Source organism: Otolemur garnettii, unplaced genomic scaffold, assembly GCF_000181295.1.
Source record: "Otolemur garnettii isolate 467f Iridium unplaced genomic scaffold, OtoGar3 scaffold00007, whole genome shotgun sequence".
NCBI classification, from domain to species: domain Eukaryota; kingdom Metazoa; phylum Chordata; class Mammalia; order Primates; family Galagidae; genus Otolemur; species Otolemur garnettii.
In genome coordinates, this window is record NW_003852402.1 from 17,310,955 (window position 1) to 17,327,511 (window position 16,557).

The 16,557-nt window shown below is 34.2% G+C and overlaps 1 protein-coding gene across 2 annotated transcripts in view; it reads right to left on the minus strand.

The window, feature by feature from the left end:
- Positions 1-5,414: 5,414 nt before the first annotated feature.
- The window catches only part of HCFC2 (host cell factor C2), a 31,512-nt gene continuing 20,369 nt past the window's right edge, over positions 5,415-16,557 (minus strand). Inside the window, exons 10-15 of one of the 2 annotated variants that reach the window (XM_003783291.3) lie at positions 14,763-14,940; positions 13,573-13,776; positions 12,642-12,715; positions 10,532-10,669; positions 7,913-8,098; positions 5,415-7,304 (exon numbers count right to left, since the gene is read on the minus strand). In XM_003783291.3, coding sequence (XP_003783339.1) covers positions 6,990-7,304; positions 7,913-8,098; positions 10,532-10,669; positions 12,642-12,715; positions 13,573-13,776; positions 14,763-14,940 — 1,095 coding nt within the window. In that variant the 3' untranslated portion in view covers positions 5,415-6,989. Of the gene's footprint in view, positions 7,305-7,912; positions 8,099-10,531; positions 10,670-12,641; positions 12,716-13,572; positions 13,777-14,762; positions 14,941-16,557 lie in introns of those variants that run through there. The other variant, XM_023509401.1, reaches the window with a different exon arrangement.

Below are 16,557 nucleotides of genomic sequence, written 5' to 3' on the forward strand. Positions count from 1 at the left end.
TAACTATTCCTCCTAAAAGCTAACTAGATTCTCACAGGGTCAAGATCCAACAAGGTGGCCATACAGTGTTGCTCTTCCACGTTGGCTAGGAGTCATTGGCATGACTCTAGTTAATTGGTTACTTTGTTCTCTGGGTGTAATTATTTGTACAAAGCAGATATTGATATGATAGGTGATGTAAATCCCAAATAAACTGACAAAGAACACCTCCTTAATGAATTGTGTTGACTTTCAATACTGACTTTCAAAAGACAAAATTCTATCTCGCACACTATCCTAATAATTTGTTATTATTATTTTTTCTTTGCAAGTTTTGGCCAGGGCTGGGTTGGAACCCACCACCTCCGGTATATGGGGCTGTTGCCCTACTCCTTTGAGCCACAGGCACCGCCCTATCCTGATAATTTGTTAAAAGTATTCCAAAAGTACAAAAGGTGCATAGTAGCAACTGTTTCTCCACTTGAGCAGTAACAGGTGCTCTCCTCATCACACAAATATCGTAACAATTTTGCTACCATGTCTTTGCCAAGGTCAGCGATGGCAGTAACACTGTACTCACAGATTTCCTGATAGGGCTTTAGGGACCCCCAAAAATCCCTGGACCATATTTATAGAGACTTAAGACATGATAAAAATGTAACTTTTCCTGATTCAGAGAATTAGCTAGAAATTTTGGTATACAATTCAAAAATCCTCAAAAAGAAAATAAACTTGAAATTGTCAATCTACCCACTATACCCAAGTGGGGCAGGTTAAAGTTATTATCTTGGGTTAGGAAGTTGGGGGGAAGTAGAGAGTATATTCTCTGGGTCCTGTCTTCACAAATGGGTCTAACATATGGGTGCCAACTCACTACAAAGGTCCAGGTATTGCTGTAGATATTTTTTAAATACTAGCAGCTACAAGACCTTGGAATCTTAACCATAGTTAATCTGGAATGAACAAAGCCACCAAGGGATGCTAAACTGCAACTGTAGGATGATTTTGAATCAAGCAGTTGGACTTTCTGACTTCTGTCCACTCTCTTACATGGTATGTTTTGTTATGTTGGATAAGTATTACAAGTATATCCAAGGAGCTTTTTGCTCCTTCCCCAATATAAAAAGACAATTTAGGAGGGAAGTTTACTGAAATTCTCAGAGAACTTTCACTCTGGCTTATTGGGTAAAGAGGAGGAAGAATGAATAAACCTCTTGATTGAAGCTGGACATTTATTGGACCATAATTTACTAGTGGACAGGATTATTCTATGTTCAAAAATAAACACTAGCTGCTACTCTTATTTTTAATGTTTATGTGCTCAGACACAATGGTGTCTTCTTGTGCCTTCCTCAATTCTCATGCTCAGGAATGACGTATCCTTCAGCTTCTTGTGTCTGGGTGGTAAGTAGGTAGGATGAGGGCCATTCCTTCCCTTAATAGCTTCCATATCTGATGTGCCACCAGTTTGTACTTTCCTGTGCTTTTATCCTCAAGGGTTATATGTAAACACGCCCTGACATCTCTAGATACCCTACGAAGACCTTGTTTAATAAGCAAAATAAAATTAATAAGTAAGGGGTACATCTGTAGACTTAACAGCCTCATTCCTATGACTTCCTACCCTTCTCTTTATCCAAGGCCAAAAGCTTTATAACCATGTGTTCTCAAGACTTTTGAATTAGAAGTACTGGCAAGAGTGGTAGCCAGACTGAGAATTTGATGACCTTTAAGAAGCAGGCTCTTGCTCAATTCAATTTATATAGAGTATATATAAAACAAAAGAACCTCACATTTAGTGAGTCCCTGCTGAGAGTAACAGGCCCACAAGGAGACATTTTCTTGATATTAGCTCTGCAGAGGACAGGAGAGGAATAACTGATATCAATTAAGACACAAAAATACATTTTGAGTAAGGAAGCTGGTATCCTCAGATTTTATAGCCTTTTCTTTTTTTGTTAAGTATACAAAATTTATTATTTTTCTCCCAGAATTTTATAGTTCGTGTTTTTGTAGGCATGATCAAAATAAGCCTTTTCTAGAGTTATAGAAATATATATATGGGCCAGGTACGATGGCTCATGCCTGTAATCCTAGCGCTCTGGGAGGCCAAGGTGGGAGGATCACTTAAACTCAGGAGTTCCAGACCAACCTGAGCAAGGGCAAGACCCATCTCCACTAAAAATAGAAAAAATTAGCTGGGTGTCATGGCAGGTACCTGTGGCCCTTGAACCAAGGAATTTAACATTACTGTGAGCTAGGCTGACACTATGGCACTCTAGTCTGGGAAGCAGAGTGAGACTCTCTTAAAAAAAAAGAAAGAAAGAAAATCATATATACATATAGGAACTCACAACTGGAAAACCTGGAAGGGAGGTTTTCCAATATCGTCGTGTTTTTCTGAGTGTAAGAATCTTCTGTCCTATAAGCTTAGAGGTAACAAAAGTGACGTGACATCATATGTAAGAAGCAACTCTGTTCCAATCCTGGTGTCCATGTTTTCTAGTAGTTCCCTGTGCTTACATAGGCAAGTTGTTTCTAGTGTCAGAAATTGACTAACTTTGCTCATTTTGATCAGTCAGTGTTAAAAATCATATTTGGGTAATTCCTACCAATCTCATCAAATGCTAAAATCTTTTCAAATCAAAGACCTCTTGAGATCTATATACACCTTTATTAAATTCCTTCTTTATCTCAGAACTTCTCTGAGGAGCCTACCAAGTAAGAGCAGGGTAGGGTAAGACAAAGCTAAAGAGTCTGTATTTCTTCTAGAGGCTTATCAAATCTGCAAAAATAAATTACCCTTTCAAACCCCTCTCCCATTTTGACCCCTACTTAAGGGTGGGAAGCAGGAGTATGTAGAGCTATAATGTGGGTATAACAGCGGCATTCTTTACTCATTGTTAAAACATTTAAGTACCAGTTAACTGGCCAATATGGAAGAGTACATGTATAAGACCCTGTCTCTGTCTCAAAGACCTACCATCTAGCAAAGGGAAAAGGACAATACTAACCAATACAGGCACTTGCTTTTTAGACTGCTATCACTGAAGGAAAGGACAGTGGAAGTACAAAAATAAGGAGTCAAATCTATCTGGCAGCGAGTATGTCAGAAAAGTTCTCATCAGATTGGCAACATTTTTGACCTGAATCAAAAAAAAAAAAAAACCCAAATAAACAAAGAATGGAGCCAAAGGGGAGTGAAAAAGGGGAATGTAGACAGGAGGAGGTGCACAGGGATAGAAGGCAGGGTATCACAGACAGCATAGAAATGTGGAAGTGCCCAGGGAGCAGATCAAAGTTTTATGTGATGAAATTAAGTACCGTGAAAGGTTCACTGGATTTGGCAAATGGGAGATTACCCTTGACCTTCTGCTAGAGTCATTTCAACGGATTAGCAGGTCAGAAGCCTAGTACTGTGAATTAAAAAGAGTAAAAGCATAAAGAAAAATATTTAAGAGTAAATGAAAGACAAAAAGAAAAGTGGCAATAAGTTTAGACTATTTCTTGGAGCCATTTGCCTTTTTACTTTTAAGCATATTGGTTCAGGTACAATAAAGGTTAGACAGGATTTACATTTCTATGAGAAAATGACTCCCAACCACAATCCACTATCTTAAAAAGTTTTAAAACACAATCGACTTTTTAATTTAAAGACTATGTTATTTTAGATGAATAATATAAAATCAACATTTCTACAGATTTACTCTGCCATCACTAACTTTTCTTTCACATGATTCAAAATAAATAACACCTATATTTATTTATAGTAGAAAAGGTGCTTTATTTTACATGTCATTGATACATGATACATAAAACTGCCTAAAGTCAGTCTTGGAAAATAGAACAGTCAGTTATACCTGAAATGGTTAAAGACCAATTCTATTTAGCAATCTACTTCATTTATGATCAGATGACTACAATAATTTTAAATATGAATAATCTTTTCATATCCAATGTTACAAATGATTATATAAGTGCTGTAATTTCTTAAAATAAAAATATCTTTAGTTATAGTAGACTGTATCTCTAATCAGAACAAATCTTTGCTAAGCTACAGATTTTTGAAATAATGAATCAACAGTTTCACTTTCCTACAGATGGTTATATTTATGTAACTGGGTAATGGGGCAAACGTGACTCATACATGCAATCAAATTATTTCAATTATTAAAAATACAGATAAAATTGAGTTTATATATACCCCATTTCTAATTAAATTGCCAGAAAAGATTACTAAACTAAAATGAAGTCAATATAATACTTTAGAAAACATAATTCTAAAAGCATGCAACACCAAAAATACTTGTACTATTTATGTGAACCAAAGTTGCAGAGCACAGGAAGAGGACTGTGGCACAAAGGCTGGTACCATCTGAACTGCTTATCTAACCGGGATGAGAAAAAAAAGTAATTTAACTCATTGTAAATCTTCCTGTGAGAAATACCTGCATGATATAGCTCTCTGCTACACAAAGGGATTTTCACTTAGAAAATGTGCAAATCTCAAGAAGCTACATTTACCTTTGTTATTTACCCCAATTCCTTCGATTTATGAACACACAGTTCTAAGATCTCTTATTAACTATTAATGGCAAAACCACAGAGATTTCTTAACGGCCTTTTTAAATCACCAATCCCTTATTAGGGAGATAACATAACTGGTGATCAATGTACAAATGCCAAAAAAAAAAAAAAAAAAAAAAATCAGAAGCTGGGCTAATTCTCAAAGTTTTTTACTTTTAATTTATTATTTTAACAAATACCTTGGTACAGTACAGAAAGACTGCTTTTCCCTCTAAAAACTCTTATGTTAGAACCACAGATTCATATTCATCTCCTGGTCTAGAACAATAGAGGCAATTAAGCAAAGTAAACTAAATCAAATACTAAAATAGGTACAAATGTGCACACTCAAATAGTCTATTCTTTGCTTAAAATCAATGTATTCCTTGTCATTAAGAGAAGTGCTTCAAGATGCAAATTGTTAATTAATGCAGAGAAGAAGGGGTTAAAAGCCAGACTTTTTTCTATTAAAGCAAATAGAGCATTAAAATAATTGGACTTGAAACATACACCTACTAAAACTTTCCATTCTTATTCTTTTTATAACTAAGCACACACATATACACAGCAAACCCTAGCATTTAATATGTGCAAAAATGCTTACCATGTATTTTAACTTTGGTTAAGTATTTATTTAGCCAATATCAGACACATTACAGATGCTAGACAAATGATTACAAACATAACAATGAGGTAAGTTAAAATTCTACTAGTGCAAAAAGCAAGCATATGCCAAAAGCAAAGCATATGAGTTAAACAAATGCAGAATGACCCTCTCACCAAGGGCATGGCTGGGATAACAAACCAGAGAAGCTCCTTGTAAACATTGTAAAATATACATTTAAAGATTAAAGATTCATACAAAAAGGTATTCTAACAACACCATAGTAGTGCATTTATTTTATCTTTAGAGTTCAGAAACCACTCACTATGTGTCTAATGGTTTGCATATTTTCTTTAAGAGAAAATTAGTGAGACACATTAATTACAAATACTGTAGTATAAAAATCCCAGTTCTTTACAAAAATTATATATTAAAATATTCTATACACTTTAAATTAGTAACTGGAACACACAAATATATCAATTCTGCACAATTAAATCCATTTTGGCTGGGGGTATTATACATGAAATCTGAGGACATAGCTACTCAGTCAACCTAAACTGGCAGAAGGTTATGTGGTATAAAAAAAGATGGACTTGTGCCCTTGCAGTTATTACAGCTCTTAGTTTGAAATATTTTCTCTGTGATTATTGCTCTGTGTATTCATTCCAGATTAAAATAGGCAGTGGAACTATGAAATTCCTAAAAGGTTCAAAACAAGTTACCTGTAGCAGAGTGTTCATAATGCTTTAAGGTTGTAATGGAACCTGAGTTAGCTGTCTAATGCTTATATTTTCACTGTAAAAAAGTTTATACAATTTCGACGTAAAAAAATGCAAAAATAAAACATTTAGAGCATTTACAAAAATCTTACAAATGTTTAAAACACTATTTCAAAACTTGTGGTCTGTTAAGGTGCTTATTTCTTTTTGCAATAGGAGGACATATGCTTTAATTTTTGAATTTTAAATTACGAAGATTTTAATTTTAGCAAAAGCAAAGTTAGAGTCATTAAGACAGATAAAAATGTTCAAGGATATACTTTACTTCTAATGAAAAAACAAAATTTTAGTGGTGAAAGGGACCTTAAAGGTAAACTATTTTAACCCCTTCATCTGTCAAGGAGGAAAATGAGAGCCAAGTAAGTTTAAGTGCTTTGGCCAAAAATATATTCTAATATATCATCCTGGTAAGAATCAAGACAACTCATTATTCTTTTTTGTGTTTTACCATGATTCCTGGAAAATAATAAAAATTCCAAAGCAGAGTTTCTGAACTTATCTCTTTCTTAACTTCTTAAGCTTTGGGCTAACTGTAAACAAACAGAAGAATCAAAATGGCTACTAAAATTAGTATCACAAATATTATCCAATAGAAGATAGCTGTTAGAGGACCACTGCTCATATAGAATAAAGATAGAGAGAATACTCAAAGATAGGGCATTTACAGTGTAGAGAACATTCACTATGTGAGACAGCATAGTATACAACAGCCAGTTACTATAATCATCTCAATAACTCTAGGATGACTGGGTTACATAGACTTTATAAAAGATATTGGGGTAATAAAGCTTTCTAACTTTTACTTTAATTTTACTATTTTTCTTTATAAAAGAGCTATACTTAAAAGGAAGAACCCATATACTAATTTTCAGAGAGTCTTTGCTTCTTTTCTATTTTTATTTGGATCTAGAATTGAGCAAATACATTTTAAGAACAACTTACAAACTCAAATTCATAACTGCTAGAAATACAGAGAATACTCTTTTAAATGACAAATCTTTATAACCAGTTCCTAATAAATAATGATCATCACAATAACTTCAGTAAAAAAAAAAAAATCAATTTAAAGGTGCTTTCTTATTGTTACCTTGAAGCCATCGAACTTGTGTAGCTGGTCCATATCCCTTTTCATTCTTTGCTGATATCCTGAACACAATAGCAGGCCTGGATGTATAATCAATATGTGCATTTGCAAGTTGCCCAGCAGTTACTATACATGATGTTTTAAGACCACAATAAATCCTCATAAACACAAGTTGACTTGGATTATCTTGTATCTGTGCTGTGCGGATAGCCAAGTAGGCTGAATATTCCAAAATATTTCCAGAAGGTGAAGTTGGAGGTTCCCAGGAAAGATGGATACCTTCAACATTCTTGAAGATGGGGGTAAAAAACAGAAAAATATTCTTAAGTTTTCTCTATTATTGCTTATTATGTTGAGTCTATCTTTAGAACACAAAATGCTTCTTTTCACTAAAGTAATTGCATTAGATATTATCTCTTATTGTTGACTTTTAAAAACCTACCTTAATTGGATCTACAATTCATGCTCAGTTTTCAAAAGCAGAACTAGGCTTACATGTCTGCCTGTAATACCCCCCAAAAGGGGACTTTTCGTCCCTAAAAGCAGATATTTTCTTCTCTAAGGAGGGGAAAGACCTTAGGATAAGATACAATCCAACTTCATATGTTTTATTAAAATTCTCAAGCACAAATTTTTTGGTTTTATAACACCAAGAACAAGAAGCACATCCCATCCCCCTGCCTTTCTGTGATTTGGATGCTATAATTCTGCTTAAAATTTGATACCCAAAAATATTACAAGTGATTAGCAAAAAATGTCTTCAAACTTTGTATCCATTCCTTTTAGATATCTCTAATTTCATTAGATGCTAACAAGAATTTCTAAACTGACAGTTTATTTCACATCTGAAGTTTCAAATAATTTAAGTCACCAACAAGTCTTGACCTGATGTCTCACCTTTGAAATTCTGACGGCAGAAGGAGCTCCAGGAAAACCAGGAATACAAGTTTTAAATTCACTGATTTTGCTGAAAGGGCCTATTCCACAACCATTGATTGCAGCAACCCTGAATCTATATCCTGTGCCTGGAACAAGGTCTTGTTTCTTAAGTAAACTATAGTCAGGTACATCAGCATTTCCTACCTAAAATATATACAAAAGTCAAAGAAAAGGTACAAGCAATTTATTATTAAAGTTTTTAAAAGTATGTAACTTTCCTTTTCTTTTTTTTTTGAGACAGTTATACTTTCACCCTCTGTAGAGTGCCACAGTGTCATAGCTCACAGCAATCTCAAACTCTTGGGCTCAAGTGATTCTTTTGTCTCAGCCTCCCAAGTAGCTGGGAATACACGTGCCCACCACAACTCCCAGCTGTTTTCAGAGACAAGGTCTCACTCTTGCTTAGGCTAGTCTTAAACTCCTAAGCTCAGGCAACCCACCCACTTCAGCCTCCCAAAGTTCTGGGATTATAGGCATAAGCTATCACACCTGGCCCAAAGTATTTCATTTTCATTAAACAATAAAACTTTTTTTTTTTTTTTTTTTGTGACAGAGCCTCAAGCTATCCCCCTGGGTAGAGTGCCATGGCATCACGCTCACAGCAACCTCCAACTCCTGGGCTCAAGCGAGTCTCCTGCCTCAGCCTCCCAAGTAGCTGGGACCATAGGTGCCCGCCACAACACCTGGCCATCTTTTGGTTGCAGCCATCATTGTTGTTTGGCGGGCCCGGGCTAGGGATTCGAACCTGCCACCTTAGGTGTATGTGGCTGGCACCTTAGGTGTATGTGGCTGGCGCCTTAGCCGCTTGAGCCAGAGGCGCCGAGCCAAACAATAAAACTTTTAAAGAATGAACTATGTTTTAAGGCTCTACTTCACATTTATTTCTCTCTCTCTCTCTCTCTCTCACACACACACACACACACGGAATGAACCTTCTATTACAAGAAAGCAACTAAGCCCATAAATCTGATTTTTATCCAGAGGAAAAGTGCCCTTTCTGGCTAAGAATCACTAATTATGGATAAATGTAAGAACATTCTGCACATGAATAACATGAAAGTAGAAAAAAGTGGCAATCACTATAAACATAGTAACACTACTCCATCCTCACCTAAACTTAACTTGTAGCAGAACTCTCAGAAGATTTACTGTCAAATAGTAGTCTGGCCAGCAACACTCTTTCAGAGACAAGCAAGCTTGACAGAAAAGGAGTTACTAGCATGTAGCATAGAGCATTTTTAAGAATTAATGTTCAGTAGACAATAAATGTTAAATTGAATAGATGATACACTCTAGGAAGATAATTATATTTGCAACTTTCAAATAATTGTTACATATTCTCCCTTTCACAGTGAGACAGAAGTACCAATGTTTTATCCTACTTTAAGAGAGCTCTGTGATCCCATTTTATAGATGAGGAAACTGTTGAAAAGTTAAACAAGTGACTTGCCAAGGTACTGGAACCAGTGATTCAAACCCAAGTTTGCCGAATCTAAATTTTATGCTCTTTTTCTCTTTTAAGAAAAAATCAGGTAGTTTCTAGACCCTTAGATATAGATAATGTCCTTATACATGAAGTCCAACTACAGTAAGAAATTTCACTAGGCATAATAATAACAAATTATTAAGCAGAATTTCTATTTTTCAAGAAATTGTCAAGAACTTTTGTCAAGAATTAGAAAAATTCAATATGATAGAGACATCAGAAATAATAGTATAGAAACTAAAATAGAATGCTAAATAAAATAATTTTCATTTGTGCATACCTTCAAGACATTTAAAATGAGTATTTATTTACTTGGCAATTCTCTCAGAAAGTCTCTATCTCAGAAAAAAAATTTTTTTTATTTATTTGGAGTTATCCATTTCATAATTCTCAGAGGGCTAATGTCTAATTTACATATACTAGTCACACATACACATGCACACACATACACACACACAGTCACATATATATATAAAATCCTCTTTAAAGGGCTTCAGAATCCAGGGAAAGTTAGATTATATTCAGTAGCATATAGGCACTTTTAGATATTTTTAATTGTAAAGTCAGGAATTAAAAATATATAGGCAAAAAAAAAATGTTCCATTCTCTAAACACACTGTTAATCAAATAAAAGATATTTCAAAAGATCTTTATCTGTGTGGGTCAAACGATTATTTATGACTCAAAACCCAGCTCAGTGATTGAATAAAAGGTTTTTTCTTTTTTGGAGATAGGGTCTTGGAGTCTCGGTACATTGCTCAGGCTGGAGTGCAGTGGCTATTCACAGGGATGCCCATAGTGTACTACAATTTCAAGCTCCTGGGCTCAAGTGATCATCCTGCCTCAGCCTTCTAAATAGCAGGTACTACTGGCACATACCACCATGCCTGTCTCTAAGATTTTTTAAATGATATCCTTGTGATATAGACTATAGAAAGAATACAAGAAAACTTGGTTTGCAGAACTCTCAATTATAGATTGTAGATGGATCTCAGTTTCGTTCATTCAAGTGACATGAATCAAGGTTATAGAAAAAAAATCTCATTCTTGAGGTTTATAACTCACGGTGTAGAAAATACATCAATAGCTACCTTTGAGATGCTTTGCTTCCCTTTTGGCAGCAAGTAAAACTGGCTCACCAAAGCTGTATTATTTTTAAAAATTCCCACATCACACCAATGTCGTTCTCCTGCTTTCACTGCAGCCACTGGATTTGAAGGAGTCTCTTTCTAGTTTCAGAGAAAGAAAAATTTATGAAGACTCTTATTGAGCATATAAAAAAATTTCAAGATTTAATAAGTCCATGCAGTGATCTATAAGTAGGTATATGGATAAACACCACAACATTAATAGCTCATAAATATATAAAGTCTTAACAAATTAGGTCAACTGATAGTGAAACAGGGATGCCAATTCAAACACAGGAGTGATAGGCATTCTCTAAGCCAGTAGCTCTATACTATCAACCTAGCTGGAGTTAGCATGCTTTCCAATCAGTGATATGTTAAAATGCCAGCTGTTTTATAGAACATTGTCATTTCAGAGACTGTCTCAGAAACTGTAATTCCTTTAGTGTGACATTACAACTTGCTCCAAAAGGAGCAAATAAAGAAAAATTCATTCCAAGCTGGCTCTTTTCTAGATTCAAAAACAACTAGCAGAAATTCAGTGATCTTTGCACTTGAAATACCTGTGATTCTCCAAACCTAAAAGGAGAAAAAATGTTCAAAACTAAAATGCAATTTGAATAATCTGTAGTACATACTAAAAAGGAGTAAATTAAACAGTTTTACATTTTTTACCCTACTTTTAAACAAAGAAACTTCCTCTACCTTAAGCTACTTTTAGTGATAAGTGAATTATACTTATTCCTGGAACTAACCTTTTTAAGCCATCTTCTTATAAATGAGACACTGTTTCCAGAAGCTCAAAACAAATGTGCACTTCAGTTATTTATTTCTGTCTTAAATATATAACAGCAGAGGTACATACTTATAATTCACAGTTTTTGTTATTTAGGCTATCACACATGACAAAGTGAACTAAGTAGAAGAGTCTTTAAAGTTAAAAAAATAAGAGCTTTAACCTTGTTTCATTTTTTTTTAAACTTGTAAAAACTCTCTTCAACAATTTTTATAAAACAACTGGCTCCAACTTAGATAACAGATACAATTCTGGCTGAGGCATCGCAAAAGAAAAAAAGGTTCACTGTAATAATCCTTTCCTGAGAAGAGTCTAAGAACACTAGGACTTTACATTCTAGAAAGATGAAAGCTGATAAAAGTAAATGTATGATCAAACCGCAGAAAATCATAATTGAAAGAAAACTAAGACTATAGACAATTCTTAAAGATTCTGAAATCTTAAAGATCCTAAAAGGCAATAGTGGGACAGATTAAAAACTCTTGCATGTAGTAATAATGCTGAAATGAGCATAATAAAAAAACCTCAAAAAGTATGTATATATTATGCTTATATTTATCCAGTTAAGACAATGTTGGCATATTTGTAAAGCATTTTCCTAGCATTTTAAGTTGATGCCATGCATCCAATGATGCCAGGCAGACCAATTCTGGTCTCCATAAAATAACCCATTATCAGAGATTATTGGGCTACCTTACATTATGTCAAACCAATATTGCAATTCTGTTGTGATGCTATTAAGAAGCAAGAGTCATCCAGGTTTTGTGTTCTGTAACACATCCTATTTTTTAACCACTAATGTAAATTACACATGTATGCACACGTTGCACAAAATATACACATGTATACACACATGTATATGTGCGTATATATGTATAAATACATATACACATTTCAGATTACAAATGTAACATTTCATTATATAAAAATATAGAAAGCATAAAAAAGAATGTAAAAATTCTCTGTGGCTCTACACCTGGAAAGAGTCATCTAGCATTTTAGTGTGGATATGTACAGGTTCATGTGAGAGTATAAATGATTGTATTGCATGTATTTTTTTTAAAAATTGGGAACACAGCATATATTATTTTTAATTCAGTGTTTTTCACTAAACATACCGTGAACAGTTTCCTATTCAATCATTTATTTCTAAATTGATGTCAATTCATTTCTAAATGAGACATGAAAATATTTTTATGAATTAATTTAGAATTTGCTTAACATTTAAAAGCACATAATCATCTGTAAACATGCATCACCACCAGGTCATGTACTTACAGAAAATGGCATTGCTGCAGCATGGGTTTCTACACGGCTAATCTTAGTTGCAGGCAGTGCACATGTTTCATCAACTAAAAATTAAATAATTCATCATAAGACTTACATAATCTAATTATATGAACAGATATATTAAAATATAATTTATAAATATATAAATACTTAATATCAAACCAGAAATTTAAAAATGGTTAAAGAGCAAATTTTATGTGTATTTTAACACACAAAAAATAATTACAGGGTATTATACTATTATTCACAAAAATTAGTAATATGGACTTTTAACTCAAATTTGATGACGAGCTAAAACTTCAAAGAAATGTTTACCAAAGATGAAATACAATTCTTTTTGCAAAAGAATAAGTATTTACAAAGTTAGAAATCAATTAAGCTGGAAGAATTACCGATCCATAGTCTAGAACTAATGGCTTAAAAAAAAAGTTTGCTGGGTGGCGCCTGTGGCTCAGTGAGTAGGGCGCCAGCCCCATACACCGAGGGTAGTGGGTTCAAACCCGCCCTGTCCAAACTGCAACAAAAAAATAGCCGGGTGTTGTGGTGGGCACTTGTAGTCCTAGCTACTTGGGAGGCTGAGGCAAGAGCAAGAGCTGGAGGTTGCTGTGAGCTGTGACACGACAGCACTCTACCAAGGGTGACAAAGTAAGACTCTGTTTCTAAAAAAAAAAAAAGTTTGCTAAATTTATTCATGATAGGTAAGATACAATCTGATTATATTTCAATAGTGTGTGCTATTCTAAATATTTTATGTAAGGCAGCAGAGAATATTTTGTAAAATGATTTTAACTGAAATGCTTTATCTGCTTATACATGAATCAATCCAAGATGAAATACAATTCCCATCTAAAACAAGGAAGTATGATGAATTTATATACAAAAATGGTTCAAAATACAGTATGTGAAACACATTTCAAACCTTCAGATTTGGTACTGAATGTTGTTAGTGAAGTTTCATCTTTAACAACTGCCCCATTTGTACTGGATGATTCAGTTTTAATGGTCTGCTGGGTTACCATAGTTTGTGCGCTGGAAACAATACTGGATGCCGAAGTTTCAGGGATTACTGTTCTTACGTCCAGGCAACTATTTAAAACACCTACATTTGCTGAAGTGTGAGGCCCTAAAATAAAAAGGAAATGAACAATTATTATTACATCATTTATTAATATAGTACCTATGGATAATTGTTGTATCTTACAGTTTTGTCATATAATTCATAGTATTTTCACTTTTAAACTCATATGCATGAGCACCACAAATGGCATTAATATGACTTAACCATTAGGCATAAAATGTTTAGAAAAATAAAGTACATTATGTTCATAATGTCATCCAATTTTTAGCTCCCTCTTTCATTCTAAACTTTGAACCATTGTTCTTGACTCTCTGCTAAACACTTATTTACTAAGTAACCACTCTTACTAGGCATAGATCTGAGTGTTAGGGAAATAAAGGTGAACAAGATAGAAAAAATCCCTCCTCCTCAAAATAAATAATTTCAGATAGTATTAAGTGCTAAGAAATAAAACAGTGTAATGGAATAGTAACACTGAACATTTATAAGAATTTGCCTCATAAAAATTCTATAGCTCATCACCACTTACCATTTAGGCAAGTATTTACTTGGTATTTTGACATTGTTCTAACTCAATTCAATATGCTAGGTAACTTCTTATCAAGAAAATGAATCAAAATTGTGTAATGGCCAGGTGCAATGGCTCATGCCTTTAATCTAGTACTCTGGAAGGCCAAGGTAAGAGAATTGCTTGAGTCCAGGAATTTAAGACCAACCTGAGTAGCATAGTGAGAGACCCCATCTCTACAAAAAAAAAAAAAAAAAATCAGCCAAGTGTAGTGGCATGCACCTGTAGTCCCGGCTACTTGTGAAGGTGAGGCAGGAGAATCAGTTGAGCCTAAGAGTCTGAGGTTACAGTGAGCTATAGATCATGCCACTGCATCCCAGGCTGCATGACAGAGCAAGACTCTATCACAAAAGCAAACAAACAAAAAAATACAACTGTATAACATTTACTTTTTCTATGACTCTAAAATTCCCTACTAATTTCATTAAAAGTTTTAGTTTTATTTAAAAGGCCATCCTTATACCTTCATTTTTCCTTAGCATATCCACCACACAACTATTATGAGCAGAAGCATTAGATGCCAAAGATGAATGTAAAGTGGCATTAGAATCCGTCAGTGGTTTCAAGTCTGGTCTGCTTTTCATTGAAGTTCCTTTCATGGCTGTATGTTCAATCTTTACACTGTTTACTGTATCACTGAGCTACAAGAAATCAAACAGTTTATTTTAGCAAGCAATATTCAATAAGATAAAAATACATGCATAAAATAAGCAAAATCATTTACAATTTAAGTTTCCCAAAATATAAAACATTTAAAAGCAAAGGATTATTCTTAAGTTATATAATAATCTTTTTAAAAAAAATGTTTCACTTATCTCCATACTCAAAAAGTCAATTTTAAATGAAAAAGAGAGGGTACATATTAAGGGGAAGAAAATCTATGTGTTTGTAAGTGGTGGCTAGTGTTACAAGTAAATATGTCGAGAACAGGATAAAACACCAAAGCTACTGAGTTTAACATGCTGGTCAAATTTCCTTAAAGGTCAGACAAGTATACTTAAACTCTGATGACTCCTAAAAATAAAGTCTCAGTTACAATGAAATGTCATCCAAATAAATTACAGTAGAACCTCCATAGATGACCACCTCCCTACACTGACTTCCTTAAGTTGACCTAATTTTCATAGACCAGACATGGCACCACCTAGACGCAAGGAAAGTTTCTTATGTTGACCCCTCCATGTATTGACAGTTTGTTATGGTCTCTTAGGTGGTCAACTTATAGAGGTTCTACTATATTCTGTATGTCTGAATTTTCCATATAAAGATTGAATACAAATACAGACCATTATTCTTTATTATTAAACATTTTGGATAAGAATCTTCCTAATTACATTTTCCCTACCTTCTTAAACATACTATACTGAACACATTTAAACTTTTTGTTAATTCATGTCATCAGTGTGAACATCAGCTATTATATACCAATATGTATAGGTCTACTGAACCATAACAGTGAGCTGGTTTTATTCCATATTGCTGTTCCTTTTTAATTACCTATTCTTGTTATTACTTTTCTATTTTTATTATAAACTCTTATAAGTTCTCATGGCTCTATAGGTACTTGGCCATAACAAACCCTGCCCTTGCCCTTAATTGATGGTGCTTCTATTATTAAGTGATGATGATTATAATGATGATAGTCACAACCTAAACTACACAAGGCATTGTGCCAGGCATTGTGTACATATTCATAAACTCTGTCGCTTACTTAATCTCCACAAGAATCCTATTAGACCCCTATTTTATATGTGAAGGAAATAAAAATCAAGCAAAGTAACTGCTCCAGTAACAGAGCTAAAATTTGGTTTTTTTCATTCGAAGTTTCAGTACCATAGTGTCTCTAGTGTACTCCCTGCTTGAAAACCAGCCACTCTAACTAAAATGTTATAAAATAAGAACAAATAAATCCTGATAGTTTTGATTAAGCACAGTAGATTAAACACATTGGTTTCAGAAGAGTCCTCCAAAAACTCAATGAAAATGATCAAAAAAACACAAAACTACGAAGGCATAAATTTATAAAGAAAAAGAGAATGGAGAGGAGACGATAGCAGATAAGATACAAAGCAGGAAAACCTGCAAGCTAAAAGCCTTCTCCTAAGTGAAAAGTCACCAAGATATGACCCATTTGTCCTACAGGGCACAGGAAAGCATCTGGCACTGCAGTGGCAGAGGTATGAAGTATAAGAAAACTCTGGGGACTGTCACACAGAAGCCTGGATAAGATGTACTGAGGCCCTAGCTCTGCTGTCCCA